Here is a 26,430-nt window from a genome sequence, read left to right on the forward strand (position 1 = left end):
TACCACAAGTGGATGGCTTTAACAAAGAGAAATTTCTTTCCTCACATCTGGTAGGCTAGAAGTCCAAATTCAGGGTGTCAGCTCCAGGAGAAGGTGTTCTCTCTCTGTTGGCTCTGGAGGAAGGTCCTTCTCATCAATCTTCGCCTGGACTAGGAGCTTCTTTGTGCAGGAACCCCAAGCCTAAAGGATGTGCTCTGCTCCTGGTGGTTCTTTCTTGGTGGTATGAGGTCCCCAACTTTGCTTTCTTCCCTTAGAATCATCTCTTGTAAGATAAAAGGTGGTGCAGGCCACGCCCCAGGGAACTCCCTTTACATTGGATCAGGGATGTGACCATAGTAAGGGTGTTATAATCCCATCCTAACGCTCTTTAACATAAAATTACAATCACAAAATGGAGGACAGTAGGAGAGAACAGGAAAGCTGGTAATAAGGGAGGCCAGGGTTGAGAAGGGAGAGTGTTGGCATGTCGTGGGGTTGTTAACCAATGTCATACAACAATGTGTGTACTAACTGATGAAAAACTAGTTTGTTCTGTAAACCTTCATCTAAAGTTCAGTGAAAAGAAAAACAAAATGGAGGACAACCACACAATACTGGGAATCGTGGCCTAGCCAAATTGATACACACATTTTTGGGGGAACATAATTCAATCCATGACACCAGGGTTGAGAGGAAGGGAGAAAGGGGGAGTCATTGTTTCGGAAGCACTGAGTTGCTGTTTATGGTGATGGGAAATTTGGCAACGCTATGGGTGGGGAAAAAAAATTTTTTTTTTTTTTTGAAGGTGTCACTAAATTGTACACCTGAAAAATGTTAAATTGGCAAGTGTTGTATGTATTTTTACAAAAACAAAACGAACAACCACCATTGAATTTGTAGGATAATGGTATTCAGTCTGAATGTTTCCCTGATTTCTTGCTGTGTGTCTCATTGACTTACTGGTTTTTCTGGAAGCGATCTGATATCTGTGAGCTCTTCATCCCAGGAGACAAAATATTTTCCTTCCCTCTTACGCTCGAGTCTTTTGATTCCCCATGGCAACCGGGTGTCATCTGGGCCAGGCAGAAGGCCACGGGGCCACACCAAGCTAATCATCCCCATTGTGATGGCCTCCCTTGAGTAGATGGTGCTTGTTAATCAAGATTTGTGATAGAACTGATGGCGGCCTCTGTGCCTGATACCACAGATCAGCCAGAGAAATCCACCAGCGGATCGTCAGGTTAGCTTTACCGGCTGCCTGGGGGAAGGCGATGAAAGGGTTTCCTTGTGTCTGGTTTTGCTTGGTGAAGGTCTGCCGAAAACGGTAGGGAATGTGAGCTTTTGAAATGGGTGGTTTGTGGAGGTTCTCTGCTTGGGGGCCAAACGTGTGATCGTCTGTTAATGAGGACAGAAAAGAGCCCAAGAGCAATACTCAGAATGCATCTGATGAGAGAGGAGACAGATATCTGTGAGGGCAGACGGCGCTTCTGCTAACGTCCTGCCCTCTCCTTAACATCCAGAAACCGGGCTTAGGGACAGAATTTAGATCCGAGAGTAGGAAACATCAGACTGATTTTCTGTGAGGAAAAAAAAGAAAAATTAAGAAACAATCTGGCTCCTGTACCTGGGAACAGCAAGGAGGAACAAAGTAGATCAGGTTAGCTCCTCTACTCATCAGGATGGTCTAGACCACGCTGCAGTGACAAAGATCCCCATCCACTTGGTGACTTAAAGCAACAAAGGTTTATTTCTGCCCACTGAGGATTGGCTGGGTCTCTGGCCCCCCTGGCCTCACTCAGGGCTACAGGCTGTTCTCCCATCAGAAGCATAACTGGGCGCTGTGGGGGAGGGAAGGGGGCAGATTGTGCCCTGGCTCGGAAATGGCTCCAATCACTTGTGTTGGCTACCGCAAGTTGTCTGGCTGTGCCTAACTCGCAGGGGAATTGCAATCCTACTGTGTACCTGAAGGAGGGTGTCTTAGTTTCTTAGTGCTGCTATGAATAGAAATACCACAAGTGGGTGGCTTTAACAAACAAATTTTATTTTCTCACAGTTTAGGAGGCTAGAAGTCTGAATTCAGAGCACCAGCTCTAGGGGAAGCCTTTCTCTCTGGGTCAACTCTGGAGGAAGGTCCTTGTCCCTTTTCTTCTTCTGTTCCTCTTTCCCTGGTGTTCTTCATATGGGGTAGCATCTATCTTCCCTGTCTGTGTTTGCTTGCTTCTGTACCTAATCTGCTCTTTTTATGTCCTAGAAGCGATTGGCTTAAGACACACCCTACACTGATACGGCTTCATTAAGATAATAAAGAAAACCTTATTCCTGAATGGGATTATATCCACGGGTATGAGGGGTAGGCTGTACAACACATATTTTGAGGGGCCACAATTCAGTCCATTACAGAAGGAAACAGAAATATTCGCCAAGAGCCTTGCTGGAAACCACCCTCGTTCCAGTGCCATTCCACCTTAGGAGAATGTGGGTGAAGGTCTTTTTTCCTTCCATACAGGAGAAGGGGAGCTAAGTTGCTCTTCGATTTACCTCTCAGCAAAAGAGCAGAGGCACTATAGCAAGCTCTAGCACCAGACCACTGCCTCCCCAGATGACCTTGGGCAAGTTTCTGGACATTCTCATGACTCTTCTTCTCCTTCTGTAAGAGGGGAGAACAATAGGACCTGCTGTGGAAGTTACTCCTGAAGGTTAAGTGAGCCATCACGTGGTAGGGCTTAGCACCTTGCCTGGCATGTAGTACTCACGGAAAGTTAGGAGCCACCAACCTCGGCTTCTTCTTTCTGTGCAAGGGCAATTGCTGAGAATATCTCCTATATTGTAGGGCGACTGTCTGCATCTAGTAAGTAATGCCTGTAAGTTGCTTAGTATGGTACACTGGTAAGTGTTCAGAAAATGCCTCTGAGACACCGGTTGGGATTCTTCAAGGGCCTGCAGACAGAAAGAAGGGAAAGAGGAGAATCAGTGGGTTTGTTTAGGTTACAAGATCAGAGTCATGCTCAAGGCCCCCCTGAGGGGGATTTATTCCAAGCCTCTATGGGAGGGTAAGAAAGGCCAGAACCAGTGTCACTTAAAATGGAAGGCTCCTCCCCACAGACCTGGAGGTCATAGTGGCCCCTGTGCATGGCCAGCAGCAGCTCTGCTGGGACCCACTACGGACACAGCTTGCCCGTCTCGGGTCCTCTCTGTTTCTTCCTTCCTACTCTGTTTTCCAGGATTCCCTGGGTGGTACAAATGATTAAGCACTTGGCTACACACTGAAAGGTTGGCAATTCAAGTCCACCCAGAGGTGCTTCAGAAGAAAGGCCTGGCAATCTATTTCTGAAAAAATCAGCCATTGAAAACCCTGTGGAGCACATTCTACTTTGACACACATAGGGTCACCACGAGTTGGAATCAACTCAATGGCATTTTTTAAAACTCTGCTTTCCAGTTTTTTACTTTCTCCCCATCACCCCCCAACTCCTGCCACCTCAGACTGTCAGTGCTTGCTAGCCCCCGCTTCCTGTCCCATCTCCCTCTGTGACTCCCTGCCACCCAGCAGGAAACTGACCAGCCTAGGGATGGCAGTTGGGAAGCTACATGCCTACACTCGCACCATCTACAGGGTGGGATGTGTGGGAAGGGGACCAGATTGTGTGGTACAAACCCAGGCTGCAGCTTACCAGGAGGGACGTAGATGTTAGAAGAGCTTTGCAGCTTCTCAGGAGACAGCAGTATAACTGGCAGCCCAGAACGTGGCATCTTTGGTCTGTAGAACTGGTTTGAATCCCAGCATCGCCACTGACTGGCTGTGTTACCTTGAGCAAGTCATGTCTTCCCTGATGCTCAGTTTCCCCACCTGTAAAATGGGAATAATAACAGTACTCAATGTACAGAGTTGCCCTGAGGCATCTTAGTGTCAGCTGTTATTCTTACAACCACCACCAAATAGGATTGGTGCTTAACGCTAGATGGCAGTCGACAAAGGGTCAGCTTGTGGGAACCCCACGTATGATGGGATGGACTGTTGTGATTCATAGGATTTTTTTTCAGTGGCTGGTTTTGCAGAAGTAGAGCTCCAGGCCTTTCTTCCTAGTCTCTCTTGGTCTGGAAGCTCTGCTGAAACCTGTTCAGCATCATAGCCACGCACAAGACTCCACTGACAGATGGGTGGTGGCCATACATGAGGTACATTGGCTGGGAATTGAACCAGAGTCTCCCGCATGGAAGACAAGAGCTCCACCACTGAACCACCACTGCCTCCTAAGGCTAGAAGGGGGCACCCATATATATGGCTTCTTCTCCAGACCACTGCTGAATCAAATAGGAATGGTGGGTTAGGGGCAACTAAGCGGAGCCCAAGAGAAGAGGGCCTTTTAAACTTCACACTTTCCCCAGATCAGGGCTTGGTACATTTTTCCATAAAGCACCAGATAGAAATACTTTAGGCTCTGCAGGCCAGATGGTCTCTGTCACGACACTCAGCTCTGTCATTGCAGCACAGAAGCAGCCAGCCGTACCTACTGCCGTCTAGTCGATTCCGACCCAGAGCGACCCTATAGGACAGAGTAGAACTGCCCCCACTGAGTTTCCAAGGCTGTAATCTTCACATCTTTCTCCCTTGGAGTGGCTGGTGGGTTCAAACTGCGGACTTTTTACTTAGCAGCCAAGCTTAACTACTGCACCACCAGAGCTCCTTAAAGCAGCGGTAAACAATACATAAACAAACAGGTGTGGCTGTGTTCCAATAAAAAGTTATTTACAAAAACAGATGGTGGGCCGTTGTTTGCCGACCACCAACAGAGCAGGAGCCATGCTGAGCGTCAGCTGCCTGCGTGGCCACCACTGCCCGGTCCTCACCATGCCTCTCCTTGGGAACTGTTAAGAGGCACATTTCAGCTCTCCTTAAAAAGCAAAACTAGCTGGGAAATTGTCCCCCGGAATCGCTGCCTATGGACAATGTGTTTCTCTAGGAACGAGGTAGATGTACGGAGCAGTCAGCATTCTCTGTGGCTTTGGAGGTCCCCTCAGGTGGCAAGCTTTGGGGCAGCAGCTACTCTTTCAGGTTGAGGGCTTGCAAAGGGGTGCGAAGCAGGAGCACCATGTTTCAGGAACTTTGCGGCATCCCTTGAATGGTGCATTTGGTCAGAGCGGTCGGAAGGGCCAGGCCCCATCTCCTGATGCAGGCACTGAGGTGGGGCACCTCCCTGGAAAGTCCCACACCATGCACTTTGTCCAGAATGACCCTGGCCATTCCCTTGACCACAGGGGACTAAATCAGCCCTGCCCTAGGTACAGACATTAGAAGCCACAACTCAAGTACAAGGATGTCCGATTGTGTCTCCTCCCTGGGACCCATCTTAAGGTTCTTTCTGCAAAGGCTGCATTAAAAAAAAAAAAAAGGCTGCATACCCTTCCAAAAAAGGCAAGGATGTCTCTCCTTCAGAGTTAACACTAGCTGGGGTTGATTGCTTTTCTGGGCATAGATATATGAGCATATACTAAAGGCAATGGAATGTATATAATACCCTACCAATATTTTCTCCCTTTGTAACTTTATTATGGCATTTCCATCCCTTAAATAAACCATCATAGCACTTTCTGCTAGAATTTCAACAAGAAACTTAAACAAAATGCTTCAGTCCAATGACCCAGGTGGCCAAGGAAAGAAACTTACTATCCAAAACCAAAAATCAAACCTGTGTCCATTGAGTCGATTGCAACTCATGGTGACCCCATGTGTTACAGAGTAGAACTGCTCCTTGGGGTTTTCTTGGCAGTAATCTTACGGAAGCAGATTAAGGTCTTTATTCCGTAGTGCCACTGGGTAGGTTAGAACCGCCAATCTTTTGGTTAGTAGTCAAGTGCAAACCACTTAGGACACCTAGGAACCTTCCACACTCCCCACGGCCCACCTAATTAGTGTGATCGCTCATAAAAATTCTCTCCTGTGTTTCTCTCCCAAATTCTCCAGGATGGCTACTTCTCACACCGGCCAAAAGAGAAAGTGCGAACAGACAGCAACAATGAGAACTCGGTCCCCAAAGACTTTGAGAATGTTGACAACAGCAACTTCGCCCCCAGGACTCAAAAGCAGAAGCACCAGCCTGAGTTGACGAAGAAGCCCCTGAGCAAACCAAAGGAGCTGTTGAAAAAGAAGCTGGAGCAGGAGGAGAAAGGAAGGGGACACCCTTTCCTGGGGAAGGGTGCCAACGAGGTGCTGCCTCCTGGTGAGAGAGCCACAGTCAACAGCAGCCGTGGGAAGGATGCCCTCCAGCAGGCCCATGCCAAGAAGAGCAGGGACAGCTCCCCCGAGATCAAGTATGACCAGCACCCCAAGTGTGACATCTCGGGCAAGGAGGCCATCTCGGCCCTCTCCCGCTCCAAGTCCAAGCACTGTCGCCAGGAGATCGCAGAAACCTACTGCCGCCACAAGCTGGGACTCCTGATGCCTGAGAAGGTGGCTCGGTTCTGCCCCCTGGAGGGTAAGTCCCAGCCCCCTGGCCAGAGGAGACCCGTTCTGCCCACATCCTCAGACTCCCTGAGAGCAGCCACCCTGTTCGTCAAACCCGAGATCAGGGCACGAGATCTGATGCGTTTAGGGACTCCCTGATTTGTGAAGTCTCCTATAAGAAAAGTTTTACAAAAGTATAAAAGCGAAATTGCTTTTTGTTACAGCTTTAATCGATTGTCTTTAAGACAAGGGATAAAATTACGATGAGATCAGGGCGACAGTGAAAATTTCAGGATAGAAGGTGACTGTATTGACATGGTATGGTTTCTCAGCAGAATGTCAGGATTGGAATTGACAGGATTATTATTGTAACTGAATGTGATTTGAAAGATTTCTAACTGGCTGCATTGATTTCGGAGCCTCTTTGAAAGACAGCTTTCACATTTTTCTCCGTCTAAAATTTTTCCCTCTCTTCCTCCATCCTGCCTTCCTTTCTTCCCTCCCTCCTTTCCTCCCTCCCTTCTTTCTTCCTTCCTTTCTTCCTAATTCTTTCCTTCCTTTCCTCCCTCTCTACTTCCCTTCCTCCCTCCTTCCCTCCTCCATCTCTCCCTCCCTTCTTCCTGCCTCCTTCCTTCCCTCCTTCTTCTCTCCCTCCCTCCCTCCTTCCCTCCTCCCTCTCTCCCTCTCTTCCTCCCCCCTTCACTCCTCCTTACCTCCCTTCCTTTTCCTTCCTTCCTCCCTTCCTCCTTGCCTCCCTCCCTTCTTCCCTCTTCCCTCCCTCCTCCTGTGTATTCATTCACTAGTGTCCTGGGCCAGGGGCACTCTTCTCTTTGGTGATAATCCCTTAATAAGTCAGGCCTCTCACTGTAATAGAGGATTCCTGGGCAGAGTGCAGGGGGCCCTTGGAAGATGGAGGGAACGGTTTAGCACAGGTGGGTATCACATGTGTCTATGCGTCTAAATTTTTGCCACTGATACGTATTTCTTGCTGGTGAGTCTCACCTTCTGCGGGCTGTGGAAGGGGAATAATGCCTGCAGCAGGTCTCAGTGGGGCACTCCGTGTGCGCAGGGCCCTGGGCTAGGCAAGTGGCATTCATTATCTCATCACACCATCTACTCTGTAGGGTTGCCACTGTTGTTATGCACCTAATTTTTCAGATGAGAGAGAGGTGACATAATTTCCCCAAGGTCCCCCAGCTTGTGGGTGGCCTTGCCAGGGTTTGAACACCCAGATGACCGGCCTGTCCCGTTTATTGCCCATTTAACTCAAGGCTAATGATGGACAAATGAGGAAGAGTGCAGCCACACCAGCTTCCAGCTGGCTGGTCCCGTAAGTGCTTGTGGAGTGCTGCTATCAGTTGTAAGCTCCCGACAGGAGCCAGGAGGGGGTGTGGGTGTGTGTGTGTCTGGTGGAAGGTATAGGACAACTAACATCTTTGAGCACCTACTGCATGCTAAGATTGTGCCGGGTACATTCTGTACAAATCTGTACAAATCTCATTTATCTTCAGTGTAACTGTGGTGATACTTGACGGATGGGGAAGCTGAGACTCAGAAAGGGTATGTCGTAGCCTCCAGGTTGTAAGCTAAGGGGTAGAACTGGAATTTGACCTCACACAGGTCTGTGTGACTCCAGAGGTAGCGACCTTCCCACTAAACTCCATTGGCTCACCTTGAGCAAGGAACTGAACATAATCACACCTCTCAGGGCCTGTGAAGGCTGAATACTTGGAAGCAGTCAGCTGCCGTCGAGTCGACTCCACCTCGGGGCAACCCCGTGTGTGTCAGAGTAGAACTGTGCTCCACAGAGTTTTCAATGGGCGATCTTTCAGAAATACATTGTCGGGCCTTTTTTCCGAGGTGCCTCTGGGTGGACCTGAACCCCCAGCCATTCAGTTAGCAGCCAAGGATGTAACTGTTGGCACCACCTAGGGACTCCATCCTAAGAACAGTACCTTAGTTTGCTAGTGGTGCTGTAACAGAAATTTATTTTCTCACAGTTTAGGAGGCTAGAAGCCCAAATTCAGGGCACCGGCTGTAGGGGAAGGCCCCTCTGTCCGCTGTGCAGGAAAATCTTTGTCCCTTTCAGCTTCTCTTCCTCCATTCCTTGACAATCTCCGCGTGGCATCTGTCTTTCCCTGTTTGTACTTCCTTACTTCTGTACCGAATCTGCTTTTGTATCTCAAAAGAGACTGGATGAAAGCACACCCTACATCAATATGGCCTCATTAACTTAACAAGAAAACCCTATTCCCAAATGAAATTACATCCCCAGGTATAGGGGTTAGGATTTACAACACGTATTTTTGGGGAACACAACTCAATCCATAATAAAACCAAACCTGTTGTCGTCGAGTCAATTCCAACTCATAGCGACCCTATAGGACAGAGTAGAACTGCCCCCGATGGTTTCCAAGGCTGTAATCTTTAAGGAAACAAACTGCCACATCTTTCTCCCAAGAATCAGCTGGTGGGTTCAAACCACCGACCTTTTGGTTAGCAGCAGAGCGCTGAACCACTGTGCCACCAGAGCACCAGTCAATCCATAGTAGTATCTGATAATCAGTATCACATATATGTTTATTGTCATTTATTCCACAACTGTGCAAAAAAAATTTTTTGTTTTTTAAATTTCAGCCTTAGACCAGGAGTTCCCAAGCTTCTGCCATCTAAGCTGAGACACCCCCAGTTGTGGTTTTGCTGTGTCATGTGCTGGGGGTTGCTCGGAAGCTTTTGTTCTATTGGCCAAGGTGGCACAGCCCCGCCGGGACCTCTGAGCTGGTTAATAAGATTGGCATTTAAGAGCCCTCGCACACCCAGCCCCGGCAATGCTTTAATTTGCTGTGCCACAGCCTCCCCCTTTTGCAATAAATTTACTGTGAATAGACTAATTGCAAAATAACCCTAATTGGGTAGTTATCAATGAACAACTTCCCGTGGAACAAAACGGCTTACAATTAATAGCATTTAAGCCATAAACTATTCTTCTGCAGAAAGCTAAGATGTAATTACACCCCATACGGAGATTGTGTTCCCTTTCTGGAAACCGTGACACCCGGATTTCCCTCTGCTTAGGAGGTATCTCTGCTCCAGCTCAGTGGTCCCTTTATTTCTGTGGAATGAAGAATTGGAGGCAGGGAGGGGAGGGAAACCCAGTGTATGTGTAAAGGCATGTATACCTATGTGCACGCAGTGTACGTGCACAGATGTACGCACTCCGTTTATCATTTTGTTTAACTCAGTACCACCCAAACTTCACCCAATATTGTGCCAGAAGTTGAATATAATTAAGGAATACTTATGGCTAAAAGTCTGAAAAATTCAGAGGAAAGGAAATAGATGTTCAATGTTGACTTTTCTAAAGGATCCCTGCCCTCCATCCTTGCTATCACCATTCAGGGAAAAGGTAGGGGATTGGTGGTTCAGTGGTAGAATTCTTGCCTTCCACGCGGGAGACCTGTGTTCGATTCCCAGGCAATGCACCTCATGCGCACCCATCACCCATCTGTCAGTGGAGGCTTGCAGGATGCTGTGATGATGAACAGGTTTCAGTGGAGCTTCCAGACTGAGATGAACTAGGAAGAAAGTCCTGGCAATCTGCTTCTGCAAGTCAACCAGTGACAACCCTATGGATCGAAACAGCCTGATCGGCAGCTGTTGGGGGGGCGGGGGGGGATGGTAAAGGACCAGGGACAGTGACTTGTTGTGTTGCGCATGGGATTGCTGTGAGTTGGGGCTGACTCGGTGACAGCTGACAAGAGAAGCCAGGAGACGGTTTACTTTGTACAGAGACGAGTGCACATTCCTTGCCGTCCCAAATTGTCTACTTCACTCTGCCTGCTGGAAAAAGCAGTTTGTGAAGGGTTGACAGGAAGCCACACCTCCACCTGTTCCCAGAGATCTGTTCTTGCCATGACAGGTAGAATCTGCAGGTAGTGCACTAACAACCATGAAGAGCCAGGAGTGAGAGACAAAGAGGCTTGAGGGCTGGGTGGAGCTCACTTGTCAGCCCCCCGGGAGTGGCTACAGAAAGGTTTATTTCTAACCCCAGAGTCCCTGACCTCACTGCAGCAGCAGCCCAGCTGCCACCTCCCCTCCCCCCAAACAGCTCTCTGCCCACTCCCAGTGACAGGGCCTCTGTCCCACCCTTAGTTTCCAGAACCACCTAAGAGCCTCTGCTGACACCATGGGAATGAAATCACGTTGGAGTGCAGGTGAGGGACAGCCTTGACTATAAAAAGGAGATTTCCACCCAAAGATCTTGGGCTGTTCAGGTTTGAATCCTGGCTCTGCCTTTACTAGCTGTGTGACCCTAGCCTCGCAGTGCCTCAGTTTCCTCAACAGGAAAATAGAGAAAAATACCCGTACCCCGTTCTCACAGGATTGTTGGCTGAAATGAGATCATGCATATAAAATGCTTAGTGCAGTGTCTAACAAATAGCAAAGCTGGTGTGTTTGGACTGTTAGTAGTAGTAACTGTAGTAGATTCTGGTCCCTGTCCAGTAGACTCTGACTGATGGCGACCCCATGTGTGTCACAGTAGAACCATGCTCCATAGGGTTTTCCATGGCTGATTTTTCTGAAGTAGATCTCCAGGCCTTTCTTCCGAGGTGCTTCCAGGTGGACTCGAACCTCTAGCCTTTCGGTTGGTAGCCAAGCATGCTAACAGTTTGTACCACCCCGGGACTCCTGGTAGTAGTGGGAGGAGTAGAAATAAAGGAGCACTGAGGAGATGAGAGGAGAAGAAAGAGGCTGCTGGATGGTGACTCCCCATTGCCCAGCCCCTTTCCATCCCTCTGGTTATCAGCCGTGGCCTCACCTGCTCACCCTGGAGATTCTCTCATGTCCCTATCCCCCTTACATGCCTTCCCCACCCCCGCCTCTTCCAGAGCTCAGCCTAAATGCCGCTTCCTCAGGGAAGCCTTCCCGGACCCTCTTCCCTAGAAGCCCAGACCACAGGTGAGGACCTGGGTGAGGAGCTCACCTTTCCCCCTTCCATTGTCAAAATGCCTTTCCCAGTAAGGACCGTGTAACTGCCAAAAGGAATTCCGGTGCTGGCTGCTGGGCAGATGCAACTTTTTCTGTCTCATTACATTTGGAACAATTAATTGTCAGAAATTTCTCTCCCACGGCCCCAACAACCACCACCCACCCTCAGTCTCAAGGTAAAATGTCCCCCAGAAAGGCCCTACCATTTGTCCTGGTCCTTCCTGCACTTCTCACCCCTTCGCTATATCAGGAAAAGCTGGGGAACAATGCTTCAGTGGCCTGTGGTCTGCACCCAGACGTTTAGGTGAGGAATCAAGAGATGAGAAGCAAGAGAAGTTCCCCGGAAATGATGGGCTGGGCTGTGCTGCTGAGTGAAGGCGGCTCCGCTTGCAGGATGAGGAAGAGCTGTTTTCAAGTGTCAGCTGACTGACTGACAGCATCCACATAGGACGGGGACCTGCCCAAGGATTAGGGGTGAGGGCGGGGAGGCGTTTCTGATAAAAGGGCAGCTGTCCATGACACACAGACCGCATTTACCTATCAGCCTTTGCAGGGCCGGAAGTGCTGGATAATGGATTTTGGAGGGGGTGGTTGAGGGAAGCCCGCTGCCGTTGCCGCTGCAGAGAGAGACTGGCAGATGGCACCACTAGCTGTGGCAGGGCCATACCATGCACACCCCACACCCAGGTACAGTGCGGTGACTGCACAGCGCGAGTGGCAGATTCTAGAAAGGATGGCAGCCTGGCCCAGAGGGCAAATAGAGAGACATGGATGCCAACTGGGCTACCCCGAGTGCCCCCAGGGCACATACCTCAGTTTCCCCATCTGTCAGCTGAATACACTGCTTCTTCCTAGGTCTTTTGCTGTATCGCCAATGATAGAAAATGGGGGAACAGCTGTGAAAAAGTTAAAAGGCGCCACACTAATGGGGTGGTGTGATGAAGCCAAATGGATCCTCCCACAGCTTGGCTGATGGGATGGGGCTGACGTGTTGTTCTGGACCCTTTTGTTGTCATCCACTGGAAGAGGAGGAGTCCAGTGAAGGCTCATTGGGGTTGGACAAAATCAGTCCCAAAGGTCTTCCTTGGGCTTCTGAGGAACAGGAAGGGGGATGATTGTGGCAAGTCCAGAAAAAATAAGCAGACCCCACTTATTGGTCACCTATTGTGTACCAGGCAATGCTCAAGGCCACAATCAGTCAGGATATAGGCAGGGAAACGCTGTTGGGATTGGTCAGTGGATTAGATGGGGTGACCATCAGTTGGTTATCTTTGCTCATGAGTTTTCCTTGGACACAGAGACCAGTGCAGCCTGATCTCTCAGCAAACATTCACTGAGCCCCTTCTATGTGGCAAGCTAGCAGTGGCCAACAGTCCTCCCATGACCCCCCATTGGGAGGTGAGCCCCCAAAGACCAGCTCATCTTTGCCTTTTCCTTCTAAAGTGCTGTGTTTCCCCCCTTCCAGTCTTGGAATCGTGAAGAAAGCCAGCTACCACCCACAGGCTTTTTAGAACACTAAATACGTAGTTATGGGAAATATCATAAATGCCCCTTTCACCTCTTTCCACCTTCTCCTCCACCCCCTTCGTTTCCCCCAGGAAAGTTCTACCAGCTGAGCAATTCTGCCATTCATTTTCCAACTTGTCATTAGGGTGTGTTTGTTCTCGTACGGCCGTGCCTGAAAGCAAAGCTGAAAGGTTTAGGCACAGAGGGAGGACGAAAACACAGCCCCTGAGGGAGCTGGATGCATGCCCCTCCCGGTCCTCACCGGTACCCCTTCTGGAAAGTTAATGCATAATGAAGCACTTCCCAGCCAGAGTGTGTTTTAGACAGGAGGATCATGCTAGAAGGATTTCTCTCCCCTTCTCACACGCTCACAATGACATCCATAGACCAGGGGATTGGAGCGGGTTACCGCCCTGCATTTGTGGACACTGCTTGGAGTAGCTCAGCTGAGAGCCCGACTGATGGGCTTCCCTTTTGTTTGAGGCTAGAAGGAGGGTTTTGGAAAAGGGGCGACTCTCCTGAGATTCTGGGTGGCGAGGAGGGGTGAGAAGCCTGGATGGGTGCCCAGCCCTGGAGTTCCTAGGTGCCTGTATTCCCTCTCCCTCTCCTCTTGCCACCCCTCCCCGGCAGGGTGACACTGGTGGGCCAGGCTTGGTGGCTAGGAACGTTGCAGGTAATTTGGGATTACTAAGAATTCAGGAAAAAGGAGCCCTGGTCGTGCAGTGGTTAAAGCACTGGACTCCTAACTAAAAGGTCGGTGGTTTGAACCCACTAGCCGCTCCGTGGGAGAAAGCTGTGGCACCCTGCTTCTGTAAAGATTATAGCCTTGGAAACCTTATGGGGAAGTTTTGCTCTGTCTTATAGGGTCACCATAGGGTTGCAATGAGTCAGAATCGACTCAATGGCAACAGGTTTGGTTTTTTGTTTTTTTTCCTTTTTTAAAATAAATTGAAGCAGAATCGGAGATTATTTAGCACACGACACCACATATATAATAAATATCGGATGCTTGATGACTGAACAAAACTGTGATATTACATCCCTCTCACTTTTTCGCCCCTCAGTGAGAATTTAGGAGAGCCCTGGGGGTGCCGGTGGAAACTGGCCTTGAATGTGAACATCATTCTTTCCTTTAGTGTATTTAAATGCATTAATTTGTCTCATTCCTTCAGTGGAAATGTGGTGAACAGCTAGCCCATCCCCAGCAAAGTGCTCAGGACTGGGATACAGTGACCAAGAGAGGCAAAGTTAGACCTCATGGAGCTCACAGTGCATTGGGGGACACAGGAAGCAAACAGCCAGGGAAAACCAAACCAAACCAGCTGTTGTCGAGTGAGTTCCGACGCATGGTGACCCCATGTGTGTTACAGTAGAACTGTGCTCCACAGGGTTTTCAGTGGCTGTGGTGTTTTGGAAGTAGATCACCAGGCCTTTCTTCCAAGGCACCTCTGAGTGGATTCGAACTGTCAACCTTTTGGTTAGTAGCCAAGCACTTAACTACTTGCGTCACCCATGGAGATTGACAGGCTGCCATACACTTGGTGAAGGGAAAGAGAAACACAGAGGGACCAACCAAAGGTCAGACTATCTTTGAATGACCCAAAGGGAGCAAAGGATAAAAGGTACTTGGAGATAGATTTGGTCTCATTGTGGAATAACTTGCTAAGAATTTGAGCTGTTAGTGAGTTCATTCATTCATTCAAGTAACATTTACTGAGTGCCTACTGTGTGCCAGGCACTGTTACAGGTGCTGGGTAAACAGAAGTGAACAAAACAAAGATGACTGTCTTCTGGGAGTTTCCCTTCTAGACAGGGAAGACAGATGTTTGACACAGAAATAAGTAAAATATACCCTATGTCAGATGATGCTAAATGCTGTAAAGAAAAACAAAGCAAGGAGAGGGCTGGGAAGGGCCAAGAGGAGGGGGTTGCAGGGTGGTGGTGGGTGTCATGGGGAACAAGAAGACCATGTGGCTGGGGCAGGAAATGGTGGGTGGGATTGTGCTGGGCCTTGTAGGTCAGTAGGGGTCTGGCTGTTACCCTGAGCAAAGCAGGGAGCCACCAGAGGGTTCCGAGCAGAGAAGGGATCCAATCTGACTTATGTGTAAACAGGATCCTTCTGGCTGCTGTGCTGACAATAGACTGAGGGGCAAGGGCAGAAGCAGGGAGAACGATTAGGAGGCTCTTGGTATAATACAGGTGGCTCAGCTAGGGTGTGGTGGAGCAGTTGCATTGTTTTTTTTCATAGAGCAAATGCTGCTATTCCATCCATTCAGCCAGCAGGTATTTCCCAAACACCTGTTACAAATGAGCAGTAGGCCACCTCTCGGTTGGCAAATTGCTGTGGTTTTGGAAGCCTCCAGGGTGGGCTGGTGGACCTGCTTCTTCTAGGGCAGGGCAGAATTAACGATGCTTTTAAAACTCGGCCTCTGCGAGTGCTTTCCCGGAAGCTGGCTCAGGTGTTTGAAGCCAGGGAGTGGCAACTCTGCTTTCCCTGGGTGCAGGTGGTTGTGTGTCAGCCACCTGGGCTCTGAAGATACAGCCCTCTTGCAGGAAGCAGGGCCCAGACATGGCCCCGTTGGAGACCTGCTGATGGAGTTTGTATCTAAGAGCTTGCGTGAGAGCGACTGAAACTAGTGGTCACTTCCTTTTACACAAACCAACAAAACCAGCTGGTTTTTTCTCCTCTCAAATTATTTGTCAGTCAAAATTCATTGCCATGTTCTACATCCTACTTTGGTCTGGGGTCCAAAAACTTGTGAGCAGTCATCCAAGATACTCCACTGGCCTCACCCCGCCTGGGGCAAGGGAGAATGAAGAAAACCAAAGACACAAGAGAAAGATTAGTCCAAAGGACTAGTGGACCACAGCTACCACAGCCTCCACCAGACTGAGTCCAGCACAACTAGATGGTGCCTGGCTACCACCACCAACTGCTCTGATAGAGATCACAGTAGAGAGTCCTGAACAGAGCTGGAGAAAAATGTAGGACAAAAGGCTAACTCACCAAAAAGGAAAAAAAAAAAAAAACACCAGACTTAGTGGTCTGACACAGACTGGAGAAACCCTGAGGATTTCGCCCCCTGACTTTTAACTCAGTACTGAAGTCACTTCTGAGGTTCACTGTTCAGCCAAAGATTAGACAGGCCCATAAAACAAAAGGAGACTAAATGAGCACACCAGTCCAGGGGCAAGGACTAAAAGTCGGGGGGGACAGGAAAGCTGGTAATGGCGAACCTAAGGTCAAGAAGGAAACCCTGGTGGCATAGTGGTTAAGAGCTACAGCTGCTAACCAAAAGTTAGGCAGTTCGAATCCACTAAACACTCCTTGGAAACCCTATGGGGCAGTTCTGCTCTGTCCTTCAGGGACGCTTTGAGTCAGAATCGACTCAACGGCAATGGGTTTGGTTTTTTGGTTTAAGGTTGAGAAGGGGAGAGTGTTGATACGTTGTGGGGTTGGCAATCAGTGTCACAAAACGATATGTATATTAATTGTTTAATGAGAAATTAATTTGTCCCGTATACCTTCATCTAAAGTACAATAAAAAAGAAGAAAAGTTAAGAATAAAAACTTCCAATAATAATTATTAAATTCCAAAAAAAACTGTTGCCGTCGAATCAGTTCCGACTCATGCCAACCCCGTAGGACAGAGTAGAACTTCCCCATAGAGTTTCCCAGGCTGTAAATCTTTAAGGAAGCAGACTGCCACATCTTTCTCTCGAGGAGCAGCTGCTGGGTTTAAACTGATCTTTTGGTTAGCAACCAAGCACTTAACTGCCGTGCCACCAGGGCTCCTATTTGGCAGTCAAGGATTAGGAATTTATCTCAAGGTCACTTCCTTCTGGAAGCCTCCTGAGATTTCCTCTCTACACATGCTGCCTTCCAAGTCTCTGAGATGCCCTGACATTATGTCCCAGTCATCACCTGACTTGTTCCCCACCAAGCGCACATCACAGTGTTATTACACAGGCACTCACTGGAAACCCAACACAGCCATGTAAGCCGAGTCTTTTTCTGGGTTCGCTATTGTAACTTCAGCACTTACACAGAGCCTGGGGCATGGGAGCCCCTAATTATTAGGCACTTCCTGAGTGCCAGGCACAGAATGGAGCCCTTTCCACGCACCATCTCATTGAGCTTTCCTGTATCTCAGCAGAAAAGTGAGTTTTCTAACCCTATTTTACAGATGAAGAAAGTGAGGCTTAGAGAGGTCAGGTAGCTTGCCCAGAGTCATACAGTTTGCAAGTGGCAGACCTGGGGGCTCCAGAACCTTCCCCGCTGAAGTTCTGCCTGACTTCAAAGCCCATGTCTTAGGCTTTCTGCTATGTGAAGCCTTTAGTAAATGCCTAACTATAATCTGTTGAATGACGAATCCAATTTCTCCGAAGATAAAAGGAAATGCATAGGAATGACAGTGCCTCGATCTTTGAACAAGAACTGGTTCTTAAACAGTGATGCTTAACCCTTGCATAAAACCAGTTGCCAACAAACCAATTTCAAATCATGGCGACCGCGTGTGTATCAGGTTAGAACGGGCTTCATAGGGTTTTCAGTGGCTGTGATCTTTTGGAAACGTATCACCAGGCCTTTCTTCCAAGATGCTTCTGGGTGGACTTCAAACTCCAACCTTTCAGTCAGTAGCCAAGCACGTGAACCATTTGCACCACCCAGGGACTCCAGCCCTTACACAGAGACTGCTGAATTCCAGGGACTATTCTAAGCACGTTAGCCATATTGATTCATTTGTTCCTTTGAACCACTCTACTTTATGTTCAGGGAAATTGAGGCACAGAGAGGGAGAAAACCTGCCTGAAATCACACAGTCCGTCAGTGGCAGAGCCAAGCTCTGAGCCCAGAGAGCTGGGTGCCACACACAGGGGCCTAACTACTGCACCATGCTGTCTCTAGCGGCAGGCATATTTTGGCTAAAGGAAGCCTTGGTCAGCTTAGCTTGGTCCTCATGATATAGCGGTCTGTTTTAAAGAGATGCAAGCAGTCAGCTAACCCACCTGGTTTCCTCAGGGACTGATCCTAACCAAGCCCTTCAGGACAAGTCTGTGAAGTCAACGCCTCACCTGGGATAAAAAATAGCCAGCTGTGGTTGTATCCCATCTCTCTGTGGGTTTCTAGTTGCTGTGGTCTATTTGTGTTAGTGTAAAAATGAATGACAAAGCAATAATTTTTCATTGTATCCTTCAGTCACCCATGAGAGATTGGATTTAGGTCACAATTTATTACCCCGTGGAATTGAATCCAATTTTTAACACCATGTCAGCCATTCTGGTATTAGAGCCTTTTAATGGCTGTGAAATTTATACAATGATAAAGTAATCTAAAACATATGTAGGGAGAGCATCAGGCAAATTGATGTGTATAGAAGCCTGTGGTAAAAATTGAATAGGAGATAAACATGGAAAATGGTGATTGATTAGGGGATGGTTGAAATAGTGCTCGCTTTGATAAACTCTTAATGGAGAAATTAGTAAACTAATTTATTCTTCATAATTTTGAGGAGGGTTTATGTTGCCCTGAATCAGAATCAAGGCTGAACCACAAAGCCCAAATTAATAGCTCACCTCAGAGCGTGGCACGATTAGAGTGAGAAACCTGGCTGAGTAACTGGGAGGCTGCCAAGAGCTGTCCCTGATGATGTTCCCAGCGACCAAAGTGAAAAGACAACGAGAAGACACGGCAGCAATGGGGAGGAAAAGCAGACTTTCCGTGAAGTTTTTTTTTTTTTTTTAATTTTATTGTGGCGAAAATATAAAACAAAACATATGCCATCTCAACAATTTATACATGTACAATTCGGCGACATTGACTACATTCGTCATGTTGTACGACCTTTCTCGTTATCCTTTTCCAGATTGTTCCACCACCATTAACGCAAACTCAGTGCCCCCTAAACAGGAACTCCCATGTCCCCCTCCCTCCCACCTCTGGTAACCACTAATAATCTTTGGTTTCTATATTTTTGCTTTCTTCATATAAGCCAGATCATACAATATTTGTCCTTTTGCAGCTGACTGATTTCGCTTGTTGAAGTCATACAGGACTTCATTTCTCCGTATGACTGAGTAGTATTCCAGGGTGTATATGTACCACATTTTGTTTATTCTGTCGTCTATTCCAGAGCATTTCCATAGTTATGTTAATTTTAAAAATTTGCTCAAATAACACATAATACATGCTTGTTATAATTTCTTCAGTTACTCAAGTAATACCCTATACATTCTCCTTATTTTATAAATTTGAAACTCTCCAGATGAAGAGGAAATTCAGCCTGGCCCGTCCCCTCTCTGAGGTAACCGCTACAAATGGGTTTTGGTTTATGTTTAGGCGTTTAAAGCCAACACATGCAGAAATGGAGAATTTGGTTTTGTGATGCAGGGGCGTTGGGGCGTTCATAAATTACATGAGACTGATGGATCATTCTGGAACATGCAAAAATATAGAATCTGGTTTTGTGATGGGGAAGTTCATTAATTACATGAAATTGACATATACTTCTGGCACTGGCTTTTTTCCTTTGAGCGTGTGGCTAGGTCAGAGACCTGTGCCCCTGTTGGGAGACAGAGACCTTTGTAAATCTTTTTGATGGCTGCCTGTCATTCTGTAGCAAGGATGGGCCACTGTTTTAACTAGCCATTCCCCTATCGATGGACATTTAGGTTGTTTCCATTGTTTGTTCGTTAGTTTGTTTTTGCACAATGGAGGGTCTCTGGCAGCCTTTCTCAACCCAGGTTCTGGGAGCCATCATAGCAGGGAGCCACTGACAAGTTTTAAGCAGGAAAAGCGGCCTGATCTGTTTAGGGTTAAAATCAGGGGTTGACAAGCTTTCTGTAAAAGGCCAGGCAATAAATACTTCTAGGCATTGCAAGGCATGAAGTCTCTGGCATAACCACTCAACTCGATATGTAGAAAATACGTAAATGAGTGGGCTCTAAAAAGTCAAGTGGTTTCTGACTCACAGCAACCCTATGGGACAAGATAGAACTGCTCCATAGGGTTTCCAAGGAGCGACTGGTGGATTCGAACGGCCGACCTTTTGGTTAGGATCTGAGTTCTTAACTACTACGCCACCAGGGCTCCACAAAATAAAATAGTGGGCTGAATTTGCTCCCTGGGTGGTACAAACAGTTAAGCTCTTGACTACTAGCTGAAACGGAAGTTCCTACCCATCGAGAGGTACCTCAGAAGACAGGCCTGGCCATCTGCTTCTGAAAGGTCATAGCATTGAAAACCCTATAGAACACAGTTCTACTCTGACACACATAGGGTTGCCCTGAGTCAGAATCGCCTCGATGACCACTGACAACAACAGCTCTCTGGCTGCTCTGCCCTTTCAGCTGTGGTAGATTGGGAAGAGAATTACAAAAGGCAGGATACTTACCTGCCTCTCGCCTCACTACTCTTCCAAAAGTCAACCACATCATGACCTGGAAGTTGGTTAGAGCCTCCCATGGAAGTAACAAGCCCCCACCAGTGCTCCACAGACTCCGACATAAATGCAGCCATTGCTCCCCCTTCTCACACTGGACGATCCCAGGAGGGAGGGCCCCGGCAAGGTGACGAGGAGACCCAGCACAGCCACGGCAACCAGACCAGGCGTGAAGGAGTTGCTGTCTCTGCTCCTGATGCCAGCTCCACAGTATTGTTTCTTTCAAGATTTTATTAGCATTGCAGCCGGGGACCCAGAGAATTTAGAGGCGCGGCTGCCTTTGCTTTCTCAGCCTAGACCTCACAGGGCAATTAACCTGGTTATCCAGGCCTCCCTCCCTCCCCTTGTTTATTGCTCTGAACACAGGAAATGCACTGTTGCTGTGCACGGAATGCTATCAGGGAATTTAACTGTAATTTAAAAGACTATGGGGAGGGCCCCAGTGGCTGATTAATAATGCATTTGTAGAGCAATAAAAGACTCCAGCGGATCAGTGGTGCTCAGCCTCCAGTCTTTATTTATGCATCTGTGATCCTGTGAGGTTCCTCTCCAGGGGGGTGTCTACCCTGGGATTCCGTGCTTGCAGACATGGGGCAGGATGCTTATGAAATTGGAAATTGCAGAAATAGGACTGCCTATTTGGGTTTTTTTTTTTTTTTTTTTTATTTGGGTAGGAGCCCTGGTGCCACAGTGGTTAAGCATTTGGCTGCTAACCAAAAGGTTGGCAGTTGGAATCCACCAGCTGCTCCTTGGAAACCCTATGGGTCAGTTCTACTCTGTCCTATAGGGTCGCTATGAGTCAAAATCTACTTGGTGGCCAGCCTGAGACCAGAAGAGCTAGATGGTGCCTGACTACCACCAGTGACTGCACTGACAGGGAACACAACAGAGAATCCCCGATGGAGCAGGAGAACAGTGGGGTGCAGACCTCAAATTCTAGTACAAAGACAGACTTAATGGTCTGACAGAGAATAGAGGGACCCCGGAGGTCATGGTCCCTGGACCCTCTGTTAGCCCAAGACTAGAACCATTCCTGAAGGCTAACTCTTCAGACAGGGATCGGACTGGACTATAAGACAGAAAATGATACTGGTGAGGAGTGAGCTTCTTGGTTCAAGTAGACACATGAGACTATGCGGACAGCTCCTGTCTGGAGGAGAGATGAGAAGGCAGAGAGGGACGGGAGCTGGCTGAATGGACACGGGGAATACAGAGTGGGAGGAGGAGTGTGCTGTCTCATTAAGGGGAGAGCAGCTAGGAGTAAGGTGTATATTTGTTTTTTGTGTGAAAGATTGACTTGATTTGTAAACTTTCATTTAAAGCACAATTTAAAAAAAAAATTGACTCGATGGCAATGGGTTTGTATGGTAATTAAGGACATTCATCCAGAGTTGAATCGTGGTTCTACAGGGTACTACCTAGAGAGCCGTGGGCATGCTACTTAAACCTCTTTGGGCCTCATTTTTCCCATCTGTAAAATGGTAGTATCTACCTTATGTCATTGTTGTTAACTGCCAGCGAGTTGCTTCCCCCACGCCGACTCATGGCAGCTCCCTGCACAGCAGGGCAATATTGTGACCCATAAGGTTTTCATTGGTTGATTTTCGGAAGTACGTTTATCTATCTTAACCTGAAAGTTCCGCTGAAACTTGTTCAACATCATAGCAACACTTGAGCCTCCACTGACCGATGGGCGGTGGCTATGCTTGAGGTACATTGGCCGGAAATCAAACCCAGTCTCCATATGGAAGGTGAGAATCCTACCACTGAGCCACCACTGTCCCCTTATCTACTTCATGCTGCTGCTGTTAGGTGCTGTCAAGTCATTTCTGAGTCATAGCGAGCCATGTGCAACCAAACAAAATGGTGCCTGGTCCTGCACCATCCTTAGAATCACTGCTGTGTTTGAGCCCATCGTTGTAGCCACTGTCTCACAGTCCATCTCATTGAGGGTCTTCCTCTTTTTTGCTAACGCTCTAACAAGTATGAGAGGCAATTGAAAATACTATGGCTTGGGTCAGGCGCACCTTAGTCCTCAAAGTGACGTGATTGTTTTTTAACCCTTTAAAGGGGTCTTTTGCAGCAGATTTGCCCAATGCAATACGTCGTTTGATTTCTTGGCCGCTGTTTCCATGGGCATTAATTGTGGATCCAAGTAAAATGAAATCCTTGACAACTTCGGTCTTTTCTCTGTTTATCATAATGTTGTTTATTGGTCCAGTTGTGAGGATTTTTGTTTTGTTTATGTTGAGATGTAATCCATACTGATCTTCATCAGTTAGTGCTTCAGGTCCTCATAGGTTCTGCTTCATGGGTACCTCAAAGTACCCGGCGCATACATAGTGGGTGCTCATTCAGTGTTAATTATCTTATTGCTATCACTATCATCATTAGTATTAATATTAGTGCCTTTCTGAGGCACTCAGGTGATGGCGGTGGCTAAGGCTTGTTACTGAAAAGATTGAGGAGTCAGTTCTCATTCTCACATCTCACCCAGCATTGAGGTATTGAGACCTTTCAGTTCTACCTCCTGAATATCACACACTGGTTTCTTTCTTTCTTTGCCTCTGCAGTCTCCCTGGTCCAGTTGCGCATATTGTGGCAATACATTCTTAATTCATCTTCTCGCATCTACTCCAGCATTTTCTCCATTCGACAGGCAGGGTGCTCTTAAGATGTACTTGAACTGTGCTGCTGTTCTGTTGAAACCCCACCAGAGACACCCATTGTACCTCGGTTAAGCCAACACCCTTATAATGGCCTTCAGGCGCCCACTTGGTCTGCCGTCTTTCCTCTCCAGCCTCATTTGTCATTCCCCACACCACAGCTCCTCACTGCCAGGGACTCCCAGCCTCCTGCAGCCCCTCGTGAAACCAGGATTCAGCCTCGGGTATTCCCACGTGCTGCCCTCCCTGACTGTTCTCTCACTTCTACTGGCAGCCCTGTGTTGTTCCTTGGATCTGAGGTGATTTCAAGGCAACCTTTATTTTTTTTTTCTACGGTATTTATTCCTGTTTGTAATATGCATGTATTTGTGTGGTCATTTGTTTAAGGTCGGTTTCCACCATTAGACTAAAAAACATCTAAGAGGGCAGGGTCTATATATTTTTCATTTACCCCACCTACCACATAGTAGATTCTATGGATGGATGGATAGATGGATGAATTGGGTAGATGGAAAAATGAATGGATTGTTGGATGGTTGGATGGACAGATGGAAAGATGAATGGATTGTTGGATGGATGGGTGGATGGATAGGTAGATTAGAAGGGTGGAAGTCTGCAGGCAGAGAGTCTAACAAGCATGCTTTTGGAATAGTCCAGGTAAGTAATGACAAATTGGTTCAAACAAGAAAGAAAAGAGGTTGGATTTGAGAACAATTCAGAAGGCATATTTGGCATAACTTGTCAATTAGTTGGCTGTAGAGGATGAAGGATGGGGAGAAGTCAAGATTCATTATTAGAGGGATTATTTGTTAGCGGGACTGACTAGTGTTGGCACCATGAACTAAAATGGAGAATTCAGAAAAAGGGCTGGATATGTTTGGGAGGAGATAGTTGAAAAGCTCATGTGGGTTTGAAGTGCCAGTGGGACATCAGAGTGGTGACATCCACCTAGCAATTAAGTGTAGGGTTCTGAAACTCTGGGAAGAGGCCTGTCTTGGGGATCACAAGGCTTTAGGTGGCTGTTCAGTCCAGAAAGTGAGTTAAGATGAAGAAAAACTTTTAGGTGGATCTCATTGGGGGATTTAAAAGATTAATGATTTAAATATGTGAAATAATGTTTGATAACAAATTTGTTGTTGTTGACAGTCTTTGTCTGGTGAGTTCCAAATCATGGCAACCCTATATGTGCAGAGTAGACCTGCTCCGTAAGGCTTTCAAGGCAGTAACTTTTTAGAAGCAATTCTCCAAGACTTTCTTCCAAGAAAGAAAGATTGGATATGTTCAAATCACCACCTTTTGGCTAGTAGTTGAACGCTTAAACCATTTGGTATTTCTTAAACTAAATGGTGCTACCATTACTGAATATTTTGATCAAAGATTCTATAGAAGAATCCTGATCAAATGGGGGAAAATGTAGAACAGAACTTTAAATCCTCATAGAATTCAGACTTTTCTGGAGCCGAGGAGATTGAACAAACTCCCGAAACTATTGCCCTGAAATAATCTTTAAACCTTAAACCAAAAATATCCCCTCAAGTTTTTGTAAAACCGAACAGTAGGCTTAACTTGTAAAGAATGCCAACTTTGAGCATTATGTTCTTTTAAGATCTAGCTACATGGGATCAAATTGACAACAGCCACTCGAAAGATTAGATAGGAACCTTAGGGGGCAGTGAGTTTATGTTAGTGGGCAAGAAACAACTCAGAAAACGAGGGTGAGAATGGTTGCACAACTCAAAGAGCGTAATCAACATACCTGAATTGTACATGTAGAAATTGTTGAATTGGTGTATGTTTTGCTGTGCATATTCTCAACAACTAATAAATTATTTTTTAAAAAACCTTTAATGTCTATAAAATGGAAATAATGCTCAGCTAACAATACCTACTATTATTATTTTGGGGCCTACAGAGTCAGATCTGTGTTTTTCAATATTTTTTCCCATTCTCAGGCCAAAAAGGAGTGCAAAGATATGTTAGAGAAGCCGTTCGTTTTATTTCCAAATGGAATTTTCTCACCCCATGAGTTGGCCTGCTTTGCAGCACCTCATCCCCCTACCCTTCTCACTCATAGCCATGTGTCTTGGCTGGAGACATCAACAGAGTTAGAGTTTGAGGTTTGAGATCAGTGCCCTTTGTCCTGACAGGCAGTGAATTAGTTTTCCAGGACCTTTCTCACGGCTTCAGGAAGTGCACATGTAATTAAACAGAGCCTGCGTTGGATTTCAGATTAGCTGTGAAGTGTGCCTGTGGCAAAAGGTCTCTTCCTTCCTGAGAGACAGGGTGATGTAATTAGAATCCGGAGAAGGTAATCGTCAGCATTTCTTCCCAGCATTTTTAAATGATGACCCAATATTCACTCAGGTCCAATGTCACTCCCTCTGCGAACACCGTAGTGTCCATGCTGGGTGCCATCTGTTGGCCAAACTCAGGGGCTCCCCTGGAGTCACTTGTATGACACTGTGGATTTAGAGCATCCCAGCTTTCGCCAGCTGAAAGCCCAGGTAGAAGGCAGCAGTGATCTGATAAGTCTTGGTCCTATTGCCAAGTCAGTAATAAAACACTCAGGGGACAGTGGTGGTTCAGTGGTAGAATTCTTACCTTCCATGAAGGAGACCTGGGTTCGATTCCCGGCCAATGCACCTCGTATGCAGCCATCACTCTTCTGTTGGTGGAGATGGGTGTGTTGCTGTGGTGCGGAACAGGTTTCAGCCGAGCTTCCAGACTAACGTGGACTGGGAAGAATGGCCTGACTATGTACTTTTGAAAGATCAGCTGATGAGAACCCCTTGGATCGTGACGGTCCATTGTCATTGTGCATGGGGTCTCTGTGAGTCCGGGGCCAACTCAAGGACAGCCCACCACAGCAACGATGAAACGCTTTAGGTGGGAGGTCAGCTGTAGACCCCTCTGAAGGTCATCGTTCATGCCGCAGCCATTCAGCAATGTTTATTGAGCATCTGGTATGTGTCACGTGTCCCACCTTCACGACACATCCTTCCTGGGAATGTGGGTATATGTGAGGCATAAGATGGGGGGCTTTTATAAAGAGCCGAAGTCAGAGCCCTTTTGCCTGACCCTTCCATCCACTGTATCCCCAAAAGTCAACTGCAGCCCTGCAGAAACAAGTCTTAGTTGTTCCTTGTTAAATTTGTCATTTATTTCTATTAACTCCATTTTGAAGGCAGTGGCAAGTGTGTAAAATGCCAGATATACACTGTACACAGCAAGTTCTCAGCTTTTGTCTTGGAACAGTAAACTTTTTCTGTAAAGGGATGGATAGGAAATATCTTAGGCTTTGCAGGCCATACAGTCTCTTGCAGCTACTCCCCTCTGCCATAGACAACCAATAGGCATGGCTGTGCTTTTACAAAAGCAGGTGCCAGCATATTTGGCCCGAGAGTCT

General features: G+C 47.3%; 1 protein-coding gene and 1 long non-coding RNA gene across 2 annotated transcripts in view; one reads left to right on the top strand and one right to left on the bottom strand.

The window, feature by feature from the left end:
- The window catches only part of XYLT1 (xylosyltransferase 1), a 371,046-nt gene that overhangs the window by 198,966 nt on the left and 145,650 nt on the right, over positions 1 to 26,430 (top strand). Inside the window, exon 3 of the mRNA XM_064295636.1 lies at positions 5,942 to 6,452. Within this exon, the coding sequence (XP_064151706.1) occupies positions 5,942 to 6,452 (511 nt within the window). The remainder of the gene's footprint in view (positions 1 to 5,941; positions 6,453 to 26,430) is intronic.
- LOC135232972 (uncharacterized) lies at positions 1,713 to 11,858 on the bottom strand. The gene is made up of 3 exons (XR_010323644.1): positions 11,614 to 11,858; positions 3,651 to 3,826; positions 1,713 to 2,916 (listed from the first exon to the last, which is right to left on the bottom strand). It is a non-coding gene; the product is annotated as an uncharacterized LOC135232972 (long non-coding RNA).

The sequence above is a fragment of the Loxodonta africana genome, chromosome 12 (assembly GCF_030014295.1).
Source record: "Loxodonta africana isolate mLoxAfr1 chromosome 12, mLoxAfr1.hap2, whole genome shotgun sequence".
Lineage (NCBI taxonomy): Eukaryota > Metazoa > Chordata > Mammalia > Proboscidea > Elephantidae > Loxodonta > Loxodonta africana.